Here is a 17,142-nt window from a genome sequence, read left to right as displayed (position 1 = left end):
GTCCAGAGAGCGACATAAAAGATCTCACATGAAGAATTTAGGTGAATATCGACATTAATGCACCTTCCGCCGATTAACTAATGGTATTTCACCTCACATCCAGAATATAGAGCATCTTCCCCCAGTAACTGATGTAACTTCGCATAAATTAAACGAGTGAATCACTCGTGGAAATGACCCACACATGAATGATTCTACAATTATACATCTATGTACACATTATTAGGACATCTTAATGGAGAGAGGTAATTAACTTTTTATTTCCAGTAACTACTAAAAATAAGAAACCCAACTGGGCTCTATTTATAGAAGCAACTTTTAATTAACTGCAATCATAACGATGAAAATACAAAACACTGGTGGAGACACATGCTTTTCCCACACAGGAGAGTTAATCTGTCACTGATATTCAAACGGAAGAATGAAACTAAGACAAAGAAATAAAAACAATTAGAATTTTCAGACGGGAAGAAAAGAATGTAAGACAAAAAGGAAGATGGAAAAAAACAAAGAAAATCAGAATGTTAAAAAATAAAAAAATGTAAAATTAAAAAAGAAACGAAAAAAATATGCAAAAAGAAATGACAGAAAGAACAAAACAGAAATGAAGAAAAGTAGAGGTGAGAGAGAGAGAGAAAGAAAGGGGAAGAAGGAATGAAGCAATTCTAACTTTATTAGCAGCTGATATTATAACCTGTTGGTTTCTATTCATGACAAACTGGATTTACACTTCATGTATCCTACTCTTTCTTCTTTTTCAACTGGTTTATTGATAAATGTCTGATGGATCTGAAATCATCGGACGTCAGGGGCAGCCAGTTACTGTAGCGAGCTTGTGTTCACAGGTTCAAATCCCACTGCTGTCCGGTTCTGACTGGATGCAACGAGCAAGACCCTTGGCCTGCAGCAGAATGTGTGGTTGAGGTTCTACTCTCCATTGCCTCTGGATTCCAACAGTTAATAACAGCATGAAGTGGGAGAAAAAAAAAGAAGATTAAATTAGGCCTTCAATCAAAAGTCACCACTTGATGTGAGACAAAGCATGCGTTTCACGAGAGTATAGTGACGGGGGTGGCTCATCCTCTCATACTTTTAGGATTTAGAGTATTGGCTGCAGAAATTCCTCCATTGCACAAGCTTGTGCGGATATGTTGAAAAGAAGGGCAGTGGTGGCTTATTGTGGCCGGAGAGGCGGACTTGGGATCGGAAGTTAGCGGGTTCTATTCCCACAGCCCCAAGGGGATTAATTAAGTGTGATTAGTTTGGTCTAAAAATACATGTCGTGTCCTGTATTTGTTCCAGACTGGTTTAAATAAAACGCACCAAACCTAATTCCACCTCATCAGAGAGAGAGGGGCTAATCAAACAACACTGACATAACTCGCTGCCGCGCCACTTTTGTTGCGTCACTTTCACAAAGTTGTGAAACTGTTCGACTCATCAGAAAGTGAGGACATACTGGGAAGTAACTACAAGGAGGCTTCTTTGTGGTATTGCAAATATCAAGTTCTGCATAGCCTTTTTTTTTTTTATATATAGTAGACAAATAGTAATTATTACTGAGAATGGATCTGGGGTACAATATACCTCTCAGGATTTTAAAGGTTGGTAAATATACTGCATTAAGAAGGAAAATCCACATTGAGATGTTTTTAATCTGAAGCAAGTCTTTGCAACTGTCACAAGTGTCCTTTTTGCACTGGATACGGTTATATTGATTAAATGTAACTTTAAATTAGACTAAACCGCTATAATACGGTGAATGATTAATAATTCCACACCACGCTTGAGTGTTTCATTAGTCGCATTAATACTTTCAATCACATTCCGTGGGAAAATCACATCATTTTGTAAGAGTTTTGTTAATTTGCTCGCATCATGGAACTAACTGCACCCTCTCTTAAGGAACAGAGAAATCATAACGTCAGGAGTTTGGATTTCTCAAGAAACGGCAACTAAACGCCTTCCTGTTTTCAAACGGCAGCATATGCGCCTCATTTTTGAGTCATGGTGTGTGCCAATCATTGAGAACCAATGCACCTGTTTTTGCACTATTTCTGCCTGTTTATTCATGCATGGATCATAAAGGCAATATGAACATGTAAAAGGAAACGTGAAATGTGTTTAGTTTAAATACAGTCCCACAGCATTCGCGCATTTCTGGCACAGTCTTCTTATTTCCAATGCTCATGTGCTGCTCTGTTTCTTTAAGCACATATCGGGCTATCGTTTGCAAACAGACCATTTATTTTTGAACCCCGGTGTTTTTGAAATCGGTTTCGCTAAGAGGGTGTTTTAACTGTAAACACCAAGGCATTGTGGAAAAAAGTGCACTCTCTCACAAGTAGGGCCATTCAAATAATTTAATGTCATTCAAATCACTAACAGGTAAATCAACACCGCACAAACTCTGAACTCAAATGGTGACAATGAATAATAAATAATACCACATTTAACTGTTTAAGTTAACTTTGAAGTCCCTACATACATTCACACGGCATGCTTTGAACATCGGTGATGATAATATTCTTGGGGAATACGCCGAGTTTCGCCAATCCCATCATGCAAAATTAAACATCCTATCCCTATGACATCAAGCAATTTATGATACAAACACTCATAACATTTCAGTGCTGTAAGAATTTAGTTTTGCATTCGTGTGAGGAGTTAAACTATGTACTACTGGCCTAAACTGGAAACCTCCTGGTTGATTTAGTGCCACATTCAGAAAAGATCCCACACAAATATGTGCGTTATTAAAATGCTAATATATCATAAAAATATATTAATCAATTATATTCTTTAAAACTTCTTGCAAATTCAGTTGTTTCAAAGTCATGATGTTTAAATAGACACAAAAATATCTGCTATAGCAAGGGTCTGCAACTTTCACCACAAGCATTTTTTTTTTTTTTTTTTTGCGAAAAGACCAAAACTATGTTTTCTGTTTCAATTATGAGGTTTATGCTTTTTAACTCTGAAGAGTAGTAAAGTCTTAACTTTGCTAAATATGGAACCAAAATATCAAACTTCAATTTGTGATATTTTTTGCCAATTTGGCTGTTTTGGTCCTTTGGTTTGTTTTTCATTTTTCCCTTTTTTCATGTTTTTTCTGTATAAATAATTTTGCACTGGAGCTGATTTGCCATTTTAAAATATTCTTGTTACTATCTATTATCATTATTATTATTTTTTAATCTATTTAGAAAAATATTTGCAATTTCGGCCATTTTAAACCCTTTTTTTTTTTTTTTTTTTTTTTTTTTTTTTTAAATCCTTTTTCGCAAATCTAGCAGCTTTGTCCATTTAAGCTGTTTGGACTCTTACCAGCTTTGTTTCTTGGTTGTTACCAAATAATTGAGCTGTTTTAGACACTTTCAGCAATTGTAGCTGCTTTAACTTAAAAAAAAGTTAAGGCTAATTTAGCCTCTATTTATAAATGAGTTTTTTTTTTAATCAGGCTTCATACATTTCAGTAGTTTTCATTGTTTTAGCTTATTCTTAAGCTATTATGGCCATTTGAGCTTTTTTCAGATTTTTTCAGCCAAGTGTTCTTAAAAACAAAAACAGTAGTGCAAATAAAATAAAGATAAAATAAAAAGGACATAATTTTGTAAAGCTTAAGGGAAAGTCTAAAGAGGGGCTGAAGAGCCATATGAGGCTCCAAAGCCACCGGTTGCAGACCCCTGGTCTATAAGCATCCACAAAAACAAAACAAAAAGTGTATCAGTTTTTAACCCCCAGTTTCTATCACACCTGGACTATAAAGCGAAGAGAGATCCGTTTAAAGTGTCCCAGAATTGAATCTAGCAGAACTCAAAGGCCCTTGACAACATTTTACTAAGGATGACACATCAGTATTGAATATAGCATCCACTATAGATTTCTTGCCTTTCCTACTGCTTTCTTGCAGCTTATTCAGAGTCTGCGACAAAACTATAATGGAGCTACTAAGTTCTGTCTCTCTCTCTTTCACAAATACACACAAACACACACGCATGCAAAGTTAATCAAGTGTGACCACTACATCTCACATCCTCTATCTTTACATGCACAGGAAAAACCTCCGCAAAGAAGGCCAAAGGGCGTCCGCTGAGCGGCTTCGCGAGGGCGAGCCACCGGTTCAGTTCACAAACGCATCATCCGGGTGCAAACACGCTCGTGAGGGGATCATCCCCGAGGGCTGCTTGTTGTGCGTCCTCTGGCCAGCCTCAGGCAGTCCTCGGGGTGGGTGGGCGGGTGCTAAGTGTGGGGCTCCGTCAGTTCGCTGCTCCAGCAGCGCGGAGCTGCCAGGCCTCTCCGTATGTTGTCCGTGAAGCCGCACTCGCCCCGCTGACCCTCCTTCCTTCTTTGTTGTCGGTCCTTCCTCCTTGAAGGAGCTCAAACATTCCAGTTATGGTCTCCGTGTCCTTGCTCTCTCTCTCCTCCTGGCGTTGCGCTTTTCACCCCTTTGTGGCGTCGGCGGCCAGGTTTTCCAGGAGAGTTCTATAAATGTCCGAGCGGAGGAACCGCGGGTACGAGTCTCTTTCCATCAGCCCGTAAACTATCTTCTGAGCGTCGTCAAAGCAGTGCATGGTGGGAGTCTTGACGTTCCTTTTGATCTGCTCTCGGGTGTGATAGTCAATGTTGATCTGGAATGAGGCACACAGAGAGGAATAAGTGGATTTAAGCCAAGAGCAAAAAAAGAGTCAAACACTTGAGCTGGCATCCCCCACCCCCACCCCCACCCGTGAGATTCTCTGCTAGTGCTGAATATGTTTAATGTTAACGCTTTATATACATGTATATATAAAGATGCTGGTATTTAGAGACTTCTCCGTATTGGACTCACCTCTTTAGGCGATTCGGCTTTAATGAACTGCTCGTAAATCTTCTTGGCTCTTGAGGACATTCGAAATGAAGACTTGATCTTCTTGTAGTCCTCACAGGTGAGCCAGAATTCAATGTTCTCATCGCTGTATTCCGATTTGAGAAAGTTGCGAAAGGTAGCCAGTCCATCTGAGGGACAACACCAGAAAACACCTTACTCTTTCAATACTTTCTTTCTCTAAGGGAAAAAAAAAAAAAGTTTTTCTAATGTTTTTTTTTTTTTTTTTTTTACTCAAAAGAAATGAAACCTACATTTAGACTCAAGAAGCCTTTCCAGGGACTGTGACCATTGTTGGGTATCTTCTAAACTTAGCCTGCTGGGAGAGAATGCAACGTTGGATTACTTAACTTAAAAAAAAAAAATAATAAAAATTGGGTTGAATAAACCTGCGAGGGCCTGGAAGAACACACAGACTGTCTAATTGAGAAAGCATAGCAGATGTGCTTATCAAATTCATAGAAAAACGTCAAAGCCTGGGATACGCTGGCGTGCCGGGTGTGCTGTGCCAAAGAAAACATAAGTGTCTCTAGATCATTTTGAATCCTTTCGTGATGCCATAGATGGAAATGATAGAAGCGGGCCCAGCTATTTTAAAACTGAAATGTATGCAAAGCACTCCATAAGTCTCCTTACCTCTCAGAGCTTGACGAGTGTGAGAACATGCACTGGAGCCGGCACATGAAGTTCTTTCCGCTGTGTAGGAATAAGAAAATACATGAATGCACATCCCAGGCGGATTTGCCGTCGTTAAGTTAGTCGCCGGTGGAGCCATAGAAGCATGTGGAGCATGGAAGTAATTAGAAGAGAGAGCGTGCGGCATGTGAGGTTAGATGAGGATGATTGGGACATCCTAAGGAGCTGGCATTATATCGACATTTATGCTCTTGCAGTTGACTTGATTGTGCTCGCTATGGTTACAAAATCTTGTGTGAAATTGGTAAATTAGATTCAAGTATTATTAGTTTTTTCCTTCATTAATTTGAAGTAACCAGTCAGCAGTACAACCAGAAAGCTTAGGGTAAAGTCAAAGTTTCACTCACATGTTCTTGTTTCTCTTCCTGTCATCTCTGTCCATGATGAAGTGGTGTGTGTTGAGTGGTTCAACGATTAGGCTGGGCATTGTTTTGTTAAGTCCAAACTCTCGGGCTCTCGGTCCTGGTCATGCTGCGGCTGAGAGACACTTAGGAGGGTTCCCCCTGCGATGCAGCTTTTTATACCGAGGTTTTCCTGTTGCTAAGTGCCAGGACCGCTGGGATACATCAGCAGCTCAGCCCAGACGTAGAGGAAGCACCCCTTCCTCCTCCTCCTCCTCCTCCTCCTCCTGTTCCTCCTCTCCTCCTACCTCACAGCTCGAAACAACACATACTCGCACTGTACTGCATGTGTGCCTCCCTCCTCCTGACTCCTCACTCCCTTTAACGTCTCTCCGTTTCTTTTCTTTCCCTCTCTGCTATTGCGGCTCCCATCTCCTGGGCCGGCCGAGGAAACGGGACTCTCGGTGGCCGCTGCCGTGCTGCGTTCCCATTATTTTTAGTCCGTCAGCACAGATGCAAATGACAGTAAACGGTGACAGAGCGAGGCAAATCGTGACCTTTTCCGCGCCGTGTGTTTAGACAGACGATGAAATGTCGCTGAAACGTGACGGCTGTTGGAGACAAACTGAAGGGCACTCCTCCTGTCTTTTGCACAACGGCACCATTCATCGATGCGAGCAGAGTGAAATTCGTCCAAAAAAATAATAAAAGTGGCGGAAATTCCCTCAACACAAGGCCCAGAAAACACATGTGAGAAAGAGGAAACCGCAAGAGGATTGCAACAGACGTTCAGCAAGGCAACAGGAAGTTAAAAAGACCGTCTAAACGTCATATCACGACCGCTGCCGTTTCACCCACAAAGTTATTACTCCGTTATCAAAAATCCTTTTTTTTTTTTTTTTTTTTCCCCCCTGTAAGATGGGATGAATTTGGTACTTTCAGGCTTCAGACATCTGCAAAAAACTCACTTCCTCACTCAATAATGGTGTTTTCCCTGATTGAAACTAGATGTTGCACCAACGTGTAGACTTATTTCGATGTTGTTAATTCAGCAACAGAATGAAGCACTGTACCATTAAATCACGCGAGGGAGCGATCTCCGACAACGACACATACCACAACGGCAAACATGCAGGTTTCCTGCCAATGTCAACAGACCCACACACATTTTGATGGACCGCAGCTTTTCATATTTGAGCCTGCTAGTTGTTTTGGGGGGGGGGCTGGGAACAGATCGGGGTGAGTAGAAACAACTGGGGTCAGCCAGAGATCGAGACGTGGTGTGAGAACTGAGCAGTGAGCTGGACAGTGTCGCGGCCAGAAGACAAGCTTTAGCTGAAATTAGCGTTGGTAACGCTGACCCTTGACACTTCATGTTTCTCTCCAATCAGCGGTGATCTGTAACGGATATTTCTGGCCGGCGTGTTTGAACACAGATCGCCGCTGATACAGCAGCAGAAGGGGCTGTGGGAATTCACAGGCCTCTGAGTCTGATCCTCAAAACATTATTATACCATAAGGAGGCAGCATGGTTGTTGTGTACGAGTGTGTTTGCGTGTCATTTGGCCATGAATAAGACAAAAACATAATTGTTTGGAGAGCAAATTAAGGTAAAAAAAAAAAAAAAAGTGTCATAGAAGCCCCGACCATTCTTCAACGTTGGATCAGGATTAGTGGAGTATCCTGACACTTCCCTGGATTTTGACCCGCAAAGCCGTTTCATGGTATGAAAAAGTGACATGGACTTGTTTTGTGATTGTTGAAGAAATCCTTTCTTCTTTCTTAAAAAGTGTGCAGTGAGTCTCGGCAAAGAGTCAAACGTCACTTCCTGTTTCAAATGATCTTATATATCGTCACATACTTTGTTGTACAGCTCAGACAAGGAATGGTATATAATGTGGAGACATCAAGACATACGAATGTCTCCTATGGGGCTTTTCCACTAGGTCCTACTCAGCCTTACTCGACTTGACTCTACTCGACTCAGCCTCGGTCGTCTTCCATTACAGAATAGTACAATCACGGTGTGGGCGGAGTCATCGGAGCGTTTCCTTGTCGTGCATAAGTAATCATCCCCGATATGATATGGGGCGAACATGCGTTAGATATCAGCTCAAATGATAAATTAAATAGTAGATATATTTATAAAAAATATTACAAAATGCGGATTGTTACGAAGACGCTTCACTGTCCAGTGTTTCGGTTTCACTGGTTCCCCTGTTAACAGGTGACTTCTGCCACAAGCCGTTAGTAGCAGCTGATGTTAAAATAAGACAAACTAAAGGTATGATTCTTTAAACTTTAATGGAATTGGTGGTAAAAACACAGCGGGGTGAATGAGCCGCCCTCTGACTCGTTTGCGTCGTGACGCGCAGAAGGCCACCAATTAAACCAACATGCATTTACACCAGGAGCACTGGGAAAGCCCTCAGAGAGACTGTGCAAACTCCACACATGGTTTTCATGATTTCATGCCCCTTGGGTGGCCCTTTTGAACAGTTCAAATACTATATTTTTTTTATCAAGTTTGCACCTTGTTGAAAACGCTTCCTGGAATAATTATTGCAGACATGCAATGATATGTTGTATTATAAGAGTGAAAGGGAATCCATCTCTGTGCAGAACATCAATAGGTCACTTGTTGTGTTTTTGGTAGAGTTTATTTAAAAAATGAGATCAGGTGTAATCAGCAAATGTCCCAGTAGGGATTTTTAGTATGAATATAAATCTTGACACTGACAGACTTATTGTCGTCATAAAGAAATGAGTAAATGCAATCACAGTGGTAAATGCATAATGTCTAAAGTCTGTCTGTGTGTAGACAAATCCCAACATTTGTAGAAAGAGGTGTGAATTATCAGTCTAAATGTATTTTCGCACGTTGCCTCCAAGGTAACACTTTCCAGTCCATCCGATTCAAATGCCTTTAATCCATGTAGAGCAATGCCTTTAATGTAACCGATAATGAACGTTCAGAAAAGTCAAATACAATCTTATGAAGCTGTCTTGAAAAACCACCTCTGCTCTAAACCTGCTGCCATCCCCTGCCTTCCCACCATCTGCCCTTTGGCTTGGCTTCACTGAAGCTGCATTCCCTCTTTTGCCCAAACACGGTTATAAGTACTGAGGCGTTACGAAGAGACACCAAACACTGTGAACTCGGGGCTTATTCTGTGGCCATAGTTACAGTATTGAGGGACATAGCTTTGAATAAGGAGCCTGATTCAGGAGCCTTTGCCTTTTGCATCCAGATCTGATAGTAAAGTCCCTCCAACTGTGACTCTCTGGACTAACGCCGTGCCACTGACTGTGCTCACTTCCTCATTGCTGCCATGGCAACGGCGCTAAGGGAAAACAGTGACAGATTGTGTGTGAAGAAAAGAGCATGCCATGTGATGGGGGAGATGTGAGATCTTTGTCAGTTATCGCGGACACCCCCTGACATCCCCATGTACTCAGACTCTGTGACGTAGAACTTCAAAATAGCTGCCGTGCCCATAAATAAAAGTGCCTGGAGCCCTTTTCTGGCGATACCTGGAAAACGTTTCAGTCTGTAGTCTGTCGTTTGGAATCGCAATCACTTCAGTATGTGTTCATAGATTTATTTCCAATGATGATTTTCCAAATTAATCCTCCACTGAAGGCTACAGCATTATTAAAGTTTCATGGCAGGCACTGTACTTGCTCAAGGTTAAAAAGAAAAAAAAGATATGAAGAAAGAAATGCTGAGGTTTCATGTTTTCAGTCAGTTTCAAACGCTAAATATAACAAATAGCAACCATTCCCCAGGCTAAAGTACTTTTGGTGCCTAGACAGGCCGGCATGTGGATTTCAGGATGCAAACCACAAATATCCCAGAGGCAAAATCCATCAGGGTTTCTCAAAACGGCTCAGACGTGTGAAGTGGCAGAGGGGTTCTGGGACCTAAAGGAGAGAACGTAAGCAATGTTTACCAGGGAAAAGAATGGGAGAAGACGTAAACTTGCTCAAAATCTTACTTGCAGCAAGCAAGAAAACTTTCATCAGGAAATGCCCCAAAGCAAGAATAATGTCTGGACACTGTCCAGGAGATTCATTTGAAAATGACGCACATTAAAAGGATCAAAGAGAATACGTTATATAAAGGGTTTATAAATGAGAAAACTAAATTTAGTCTGACGAAGCATAAAAATACTCATATATAGCTATAATAGTTTCCAGAAAAACATTTTCATTTGCTTATTTTGTTTGTAAATTGTTCTGTGGTTTCGTAATGTGATTTTTTTTCATGAAGGATGAAATAAACATTAAGGGTTTCTGAAAAAAATAGAGCTAAAGAGATGAAACGCATCTTAAATTGCATCATGTAAATGTTTGACTTGTACAGAACTTTGAGGGTGGAAATTGGAGCACCAGGAATTGAGCCCTTAAATACACAGTATAGTAACAGTCTGAAAATATCCAAGTTTAAAGTCACACATTTAAGAAAAAAACAGAAATTTTATTGAAAATAGGTCTTTCTTATTGAAAAATATGAATTTTAATTCAAATTTTAAGTCTTCGTCCTACAGCTTTTCCGATGTGTAATTGAGAATGACTGTCCCAGCCTTTGTGTTGAGGCTATGAAGAAAGTTAAGAGCATACAAGCCTATATCCATAAAAATAACTGCAGTCAGCTGCAGTTGAGGTTCAAAAGGTGGTTCCAGTCAAACATGCAGTCAGACACAATCACGTGCGCTGGATGTATAAGTGATCTCGCCTAAAGTTGCACAGTAAGTAGCCTATGAATATACCCCCATCCTTCATTTTAATCTTGTCGTCCTCCCTTTTTTTTTTTTTTGCACCCTGACATTTATTGTTGTCGAGAAACCTCTGTTTTAACGCGATCACGCCTCCAGTGCACCAACAACTCGTTTCACGTGGATCTTCCCAACACAAAAAGCCAGTTTCTTCATCTTTGGATGTTTGTTTTTGTTTTTAATTCTGATAGAAGAAGGAAAAAAAAAAAAAAAGATCTCACTCTCCCCAGGTGTTTCTCGAGGCAACAGCCCAGGCATCTCTCCTATCGCTGTCCGTGGGTGATGAGATTATTTCCCTAACAGGGCAACACGTTCAGGCTGATCTGCTACGCATCTGGTTGTCTGATGACTCCAGTGTTGTCGTTTAAGCCCCCGAGTTATTATTAGCTGCCTCAGTACTCCTTTTTAAGGCACTGTTTTCAGGAATAAGGCCATTTACAGAACAGAGTGGGATCAAGGGTTACTGCAGGGTTACTTTTTTCCAGTTTGGTAAACCCTATTGCTGGTGTATGGAGTCATCCCTGCGCCTAATTAGAGGATATATCAGACATGTGACCAAGAAGAGAACCTCTTTGCTGGGCGAGCTGTGGAAACTCTCTCTCTCTCTCTCTCTCTCTCTCTCTCTCTTTGACTCATGTCCATCTCCGTCTACTACTTAGTCAATCAGATAAATATAAATTCTGACGAAATGGAAACAGAACAATAGGAGTAGTCGTAGACGATGAGTGCGAATGAACACAGAAGTCAGGTGAAATTTGGCCAAACTTGGTCAAGAAGTTTTAATTCGGTGCCCTTGTACGAAACTAGGTCTATTCATCCCACGCATCAAAAGCCATCTACGTACCATTTATCACTCTGCGCGCCGCACCCTAACTTACTGAAACTTTCACATTAACACATTCGGCATACTCAAACGACCCTCAGACTTGGCAACAATGGTTATAATTACCGGCGCATTCATTTTTCTCTTCGTCCATGCATTAAACAACTCCACTCACATCACTTTCTCTCTCACGCTCTTTTCCTGCTGCTTTTTTCTCCTCCATGGCATTTCATCAATACATCACCCCACCATCAAATAAGTAAAAAAACAAAACAAATGATCGATGTTGAATTTAGGTGAAAACATCGTTCAAGGTTAGGAGAAAGTACGAGACGCTCTGCACTGAGGAAAGCCTCGTCTCATAAAGAGTGTGGAATAACTTTTCAACAGAAAATTGGGAGGGGGCGCTCCCTCGCCGCAACTTAAATGTACCACATGGTCCTGGATTTGCGCTTCAGGCTCAGGTACGAGTTGGAGCTCAGGAATCTGGGGCAAGAGTCTCTTTCCATCAGCAGGTAAACTTGCTTTTGAGCCTCGTCGAAGCAGGACGTTGTCGGTTTCTTCAACGACATCTTGATCTTCTCTCTCACTTGGTGGTCCACATTGATCTGGCGAAGAAACACACAGGCAGAGTCGGCATTGGTGGTTTTAGAGCCCAGCCATCGGGGAGGGGGTCAACCGAGATCACATATTGGGGCCTCAAGGGTTGGTCAGCTCTGAGGTTGTGAGACTTTATATAATCCTGAGCCAGACATGAAAAATATCGCCTCCTGCTTCTGTATGTTAGTGAGAAAGAGTGTATCTGCCGGGGTTTGCCTTCACTGTAATGAGTTAGCAAATTAAACTTTGAGAGGAGAAATTTGGCCTTTAAATACGAAAAAAAAGTATTTGAACCGCTGATGTAGGGGAAATGTAGAAAGCAAATAATCATTTGTTAGTACCGATTTTCTACTTGTTTACCCAATATATATGTTTAGCAACTTTGGAAAAAATATCTCCTATTGTTGTTTTATAGCTCAGATATCAAGCCTCACAAATAAGTAACAATATAAACAACGTCATTAATGGTTGAAGCGCAAATGTACATTCAAAATTTGTTCACATTAAATTAACTTAACCAAACCTATTATAAACAGCCTAATTTATTTATTTTTTTTTTCACAATCTTCAATATTCATCAAACTTAGGCACTGTACACGGCAACATTTCAAGTGAAAGTGCATTGTTTTTGAGTTTTTGCTTCAGAAATGTTAATTAATGGTAGTGGTAAAAAAAAAAAAAAAAAAATCTAATTGTTTCATATATTCTCCTTTTATACCAGTAAAGTGACACTAGTGCTCCAAAATACCAACAAATTGACACTTCTGATGATTTCAGTTTTTATATAGTGTTGTGTTGAAATGTCAATATTTACATTGTTGTTAATATTTTTATATACAAGTATGTACTTTTGGATAATGTTATCACATTATGCAAATAATAATGTGAACTGGATAACGCCACATGTTTTTGTCCAATAACTGCAGTTTTCTCATTATTACTTCTTATATGTGGGCACATGTGAGGTTAAACGTTGTATTATTATCTGGTATTCGCACAAGAATGTATCTCAAGCAAAAATCGTAGGCCAATGCGAAAGTAATTGAAGATGTTGTAAGTCAGTGTGTATTTTACCCCCTTTGGTTTATATATTCCTGCTTCTACTGTATTATTGTTTTATTGCTGGAGATGATAACATCTTTTTCCCCTGAGGGTTTATGCGACTTCACTAACAGACCAGCCAAACCACAAAATAAATAGATTTTACACTTGAAAGCTACAAGTGGGCAGTATAGGAGACACGGGGGCGACTTGTTGACCCACTGTCCTGTAAGCAGGCTTAGTGATTTAGTTCGTCAGTTTATAAAATAGTTAGTCTCCCGGCAGAGGAAGTTTGCTGCTCAGTTGGTAATGACACTGCAGTTAAAGATTCACATCCAGATCTATAAACAAAAAGTATTGTAGGAAAATAAAATAAGTAAAAGCAAGAGAGAACAATCTGTTCTTCTGGGATACTTGAAGAAACGGGACAGGAGACAGTCTCAAGGTTTTTATGCTGAAAATCTGTTGACCATGACAAAAAAGTAGGCCCGGAGACGACTAACTACCATCGGACCTATAGCCCCCCCAATAACAAGCTGGAAACCCATTTGAGAAAAAACATTGAACTTTTCAAATGTTTTAAATATGTTCAAACTCAAAATAATCAAGTAGAATATTCCAGCATGCAGTAAATAGAAATATTTATGATAAGTGACAAGATGGATGGGAGGCGCTCAGTCGGCACAATTGTGACAATTTCTGCGAAACAATGGTGTGCATAATAAGATTATCTAACTTTTCTCTGAGCTCCCATGTATTGTTGCTACGTCTCAAAGCAAATAAATCACGCCAAATGTCATGTCTTGAAAGCTGTGTTGCCCCAAGTGGCTTAATCAGTTCCTGCAGTGCCCTTTAACTAGTCTGGCGACGTGGTTCTCGTGTCAACTGGGCTTGACCGCTTGTCTGCAGTGAGGATATTATAACTACTTAGAATCTAGTCTAAATTACTGATTTCACCTTCAGAGATTCTCTATTGAATACTGCAGAAGCACAGCCCACACTCAAAGACGACATATTCATAACCGCGGAACATGTCCTGCATGTGGCACAATTAGAACGTTGCGACATGGTGGTGCCATCAGAATTGCTTCACTGGCTTTGTGAATCTTCCACCATTTCCAGATGAGCTGCTAAGCTTCTCTATAAATACCTTCCCCTGCTCTGTAATGCTGCTCTGACAAATTACGGGTTATGTTTGGGATTAAGTCCACCACGAAAATTGTTCATCCTTTGAACTGAAAAGCCGCGACCTGATACCACTGACAAACTGACCTCTCTGCCGGCTGCAGGCTGGATGAACTCCTGATAGATCTTCTCTGCTTTCCAGCAAAGGTCGTCTGGCGATGTGGTGGACCTGAAGTCTTCACAAGCCAGCCAGAACTCAATGTTTTCCTCACTGAACTCAGACTGTAGGAAGGAGCGAAATGCGGCCAAATATTCTACAGAGAGGAAAAGAGTTAAAGCCACACAATTATTCACCATTAAGAAGGAATTTTTGAAGATTAGGAGGGAAAATATAATTTAACATCTTACTTTTATCCTTGAGCAATTTTGCAAGAGTTTGGGATTTGCCGTCAGCCTGCCTGCTGCAATGAGGAGATATAGATGTGTATATATATATATTTTATATTCTCATTACAATAAACAACACGGATGTCAAAAGAAATAGATCAACACACACTACCTTTGCTTTGACGGATACATGTCATTGTTTAATTTTTGTCCTGCGACGACCTGGATGTCATTCTTGCGTTTCTTTCGATTGAGCACAATATCAATCCTGAAAGACAAAATTAACCTAGATGCTGGAGTGTAGTTTCACCACAGTAAAGCAAAACAAACATCAATCCTCTCCCATGCACTCTAGAGATTGTTTAACGTCGGTGGTCCGTTTGACTTACCTCCTGGGCCTCTTCACTCTTGGCATTAGATCTTTAATATCAAAGACCCCAATCTTTGAAAATAAAAGTTTCGGCATTTTCACATCGCTGCTGCTAACTTCCTCTGAGGGGATGCTATTGTCTGTTTTGATGTGTACTGGCTCGCCCTGTACCTGGCAGGAAAGGTATAATACCTGTGACGCTGAGGGCCTGTTGGTACAGGTCTCCAAATGCCATCTGCATGCAGACGGCTGCTCCTGTTGTCAATGAGTCACAGCTTTAACGTTGCAGTGGGAAAAGATGTTTTTGACTTAATCCAAGAAGAAGAAGCCATTTCCTTCGAGTACCGCCATGAGGTATCTACACGTTATCCTGTTGCATTTCTGTGTACGATGACCGAGAGAAAAACACTGGATTGAAGTGATCCACTGCACAAGAGCCCGACGATGATTGATGTTCACTGATATCAAAATGTACGACGGACACATTTACTGTATAATTTCTTTTGAAAAAGTCAATATCGGTGAAAAACCGATGGATATGCAATGTGTGGGAAACTCTGCGATCACAATAAGCATGGAACATAGTGAACAGCTTTCAATCCAGGTTACACCCTGTTTTTTTGGCCCAAACCCAAGAAATGGCTCTGAATAAGAAGAAATAAGTCAAAACATGCCTAAAACACTGAAATTCATTAACGGAACGACAGGAAGCTGGTTGAATGTTTATTTTAGGGGTTTTTGCCCGTCAGCTGGTACTGGCTACAGCCGCTGCAGCTTTAATGAAGAAAACTGAAATTAACTTTATTCATACAGCACACGTTTCACTCATTTCTTTACACTGTTGGTTATGTTCTACTTCCACACCAGGCGGTCAGTGTCTTGCTCGCCTACACTTTGACATATGGGAGGGATGGGCGATCGAACCCCCGACCCTGTGATTAGAAGACAACTCGATCTACCTGTCAGGCTCTACAGCCACTCCCGACAATAATCTGACTGAAGTGGGTTCAAAAGACACAGTGGGGGCAGAGTTCTTTGTGGAAAGTGTTTAGAACAAATAATTAGAGGCGTTTTTAAATTCCCATTTGCGCGACAACATCCCAAGCGTAAACACAACGATTTGCATTTTGGTTTCAGAAAAAAGTTTCACGTTTACGCAGCAACATTTTGAAAATGATTTCCATTTATGTGGCAGAAATACTGAAAACTGTCATTTTCATGTAGGGCCACTAGTGGGTGCTGTTGATTGTTTTTGTAACGAAAAATAAATAAATACTCCACAAACATTAACAGCGTGGCCATTCATATGAACAAATGACAAAGTTGTATTGTTATAACGTTGGCTCGCCACTATAAAACAACCAAGTCTCAGGAGACTATGGACTGGGAGTTATGGCACTCTGGAGGCCGCCATTGTTGTTGTTGTCCAACAAAAACATATTATTAACTTTAACATTAGACAAGACGCAGAGAGAAGTTGAAACCTGCAGGAAGTCTTACAAGAACAGAGAGGAAGTGAGCAGGGAGGTTTCCATTCCTGCCGAAACTCAACAAAATCTCTTGCACTTCTCTGAGCAACTTCACAAATGACAATGTTGACATAGGTTTATCCATTGCACCTGTGTGTTTTCATGCGTGTGTCTTAATTTGGGGTGGTATGTATATTTTTTTTGGGGGGGGGGGGGGGGGGGGGGGTCTTAATGAAGAGTCTATCGGTATGTTTGTGGTTTGGAGATGACTGACGTGGGTTTATTTCAAAATTTGCACGGACAATGTCAACATATAAAGAGTGATATTTTTTAAGAAGACTACACCCTTGATGTAAGTCTTAAAATGTTGCAAACCCAGAACTCCAAGAATAATACCGAGAATAACTTTACTTCGATTATGTATTGCATAATTGTTTGTAATTTAACAGAGATTCACTGAAATTGTCCTCAAATCAAAATCGACACAAACTTTCAAAAATGAGATTCAGCTTTTAATAATAACCAAGAGTTTATTTAATGACACAACCAGAAATACGTTTTGAACATTGGATATCCAGTTTAAGATGCGCATCATCAGTGGTTTGTGTTGTCTTCGTTGACTTTTGCATCTGGAGATTTTGGTTA

The 17,142-nt window shown here is 40.5% G+C and overlaps 1 protein-coding gene across 1 annotated transcript; it reads right to left on the bottom strand.

The window, feature by feature from the left end:
• Positions 1 to 4,296: 4,296 nt before the first annotated feature.
• Positions 4,297 to 15,288, bottom strand: LOC308115505 (uncharacterized protein). Its single transcript, XM_080473062.1, has 11 exons — positions 15,048 to 15,288; positions 14,831 to 14,926; positions 14,680 to 14,732; positions 14,419 to 14,585; positions 11,938 to 12,113; positions 6,213 to 6,383; positions 5,911 to 5,982; positions 5,504 to 5,563; positions 5,122 to 5,186; positions 4,832 to 4,998; positions 4,297 to 4,631 (listed from the first exon to the last, which is right to left on the bottom strand). The coding sequence occupies exons 1-11, from the start codon at positions 15,122 to 15,124 to the stop codon at positions 4,443 to 4,445; spliced, it is 1,293 nt and encodes a 430-aa protein (XP_080329188.1). The 5' UTR covers positions 15,125 to 15,288; the 3' UTR covers positions 4,297 to 4,442.
• Positions 15,289 to 17,142: the final 1,854 nt, after the last annotated feature.

Source organism: Lipophrys pholis (genome assembly GCF_963383615.2).
Source record: "Lipophrys pholis genome assembly, chromosome: 10".
Taxonomy (NCBI): Eukaryota; Metazoa; Chordata; class Actinopteri; order Blenniiformes; family Blenniidae; genus Lipophrys; species Lipophrys pholis.
Note: the sequence above shows the minus strand (reverse complement) of the source record. Positions and strands in the feature narration are given on the sequence as shown.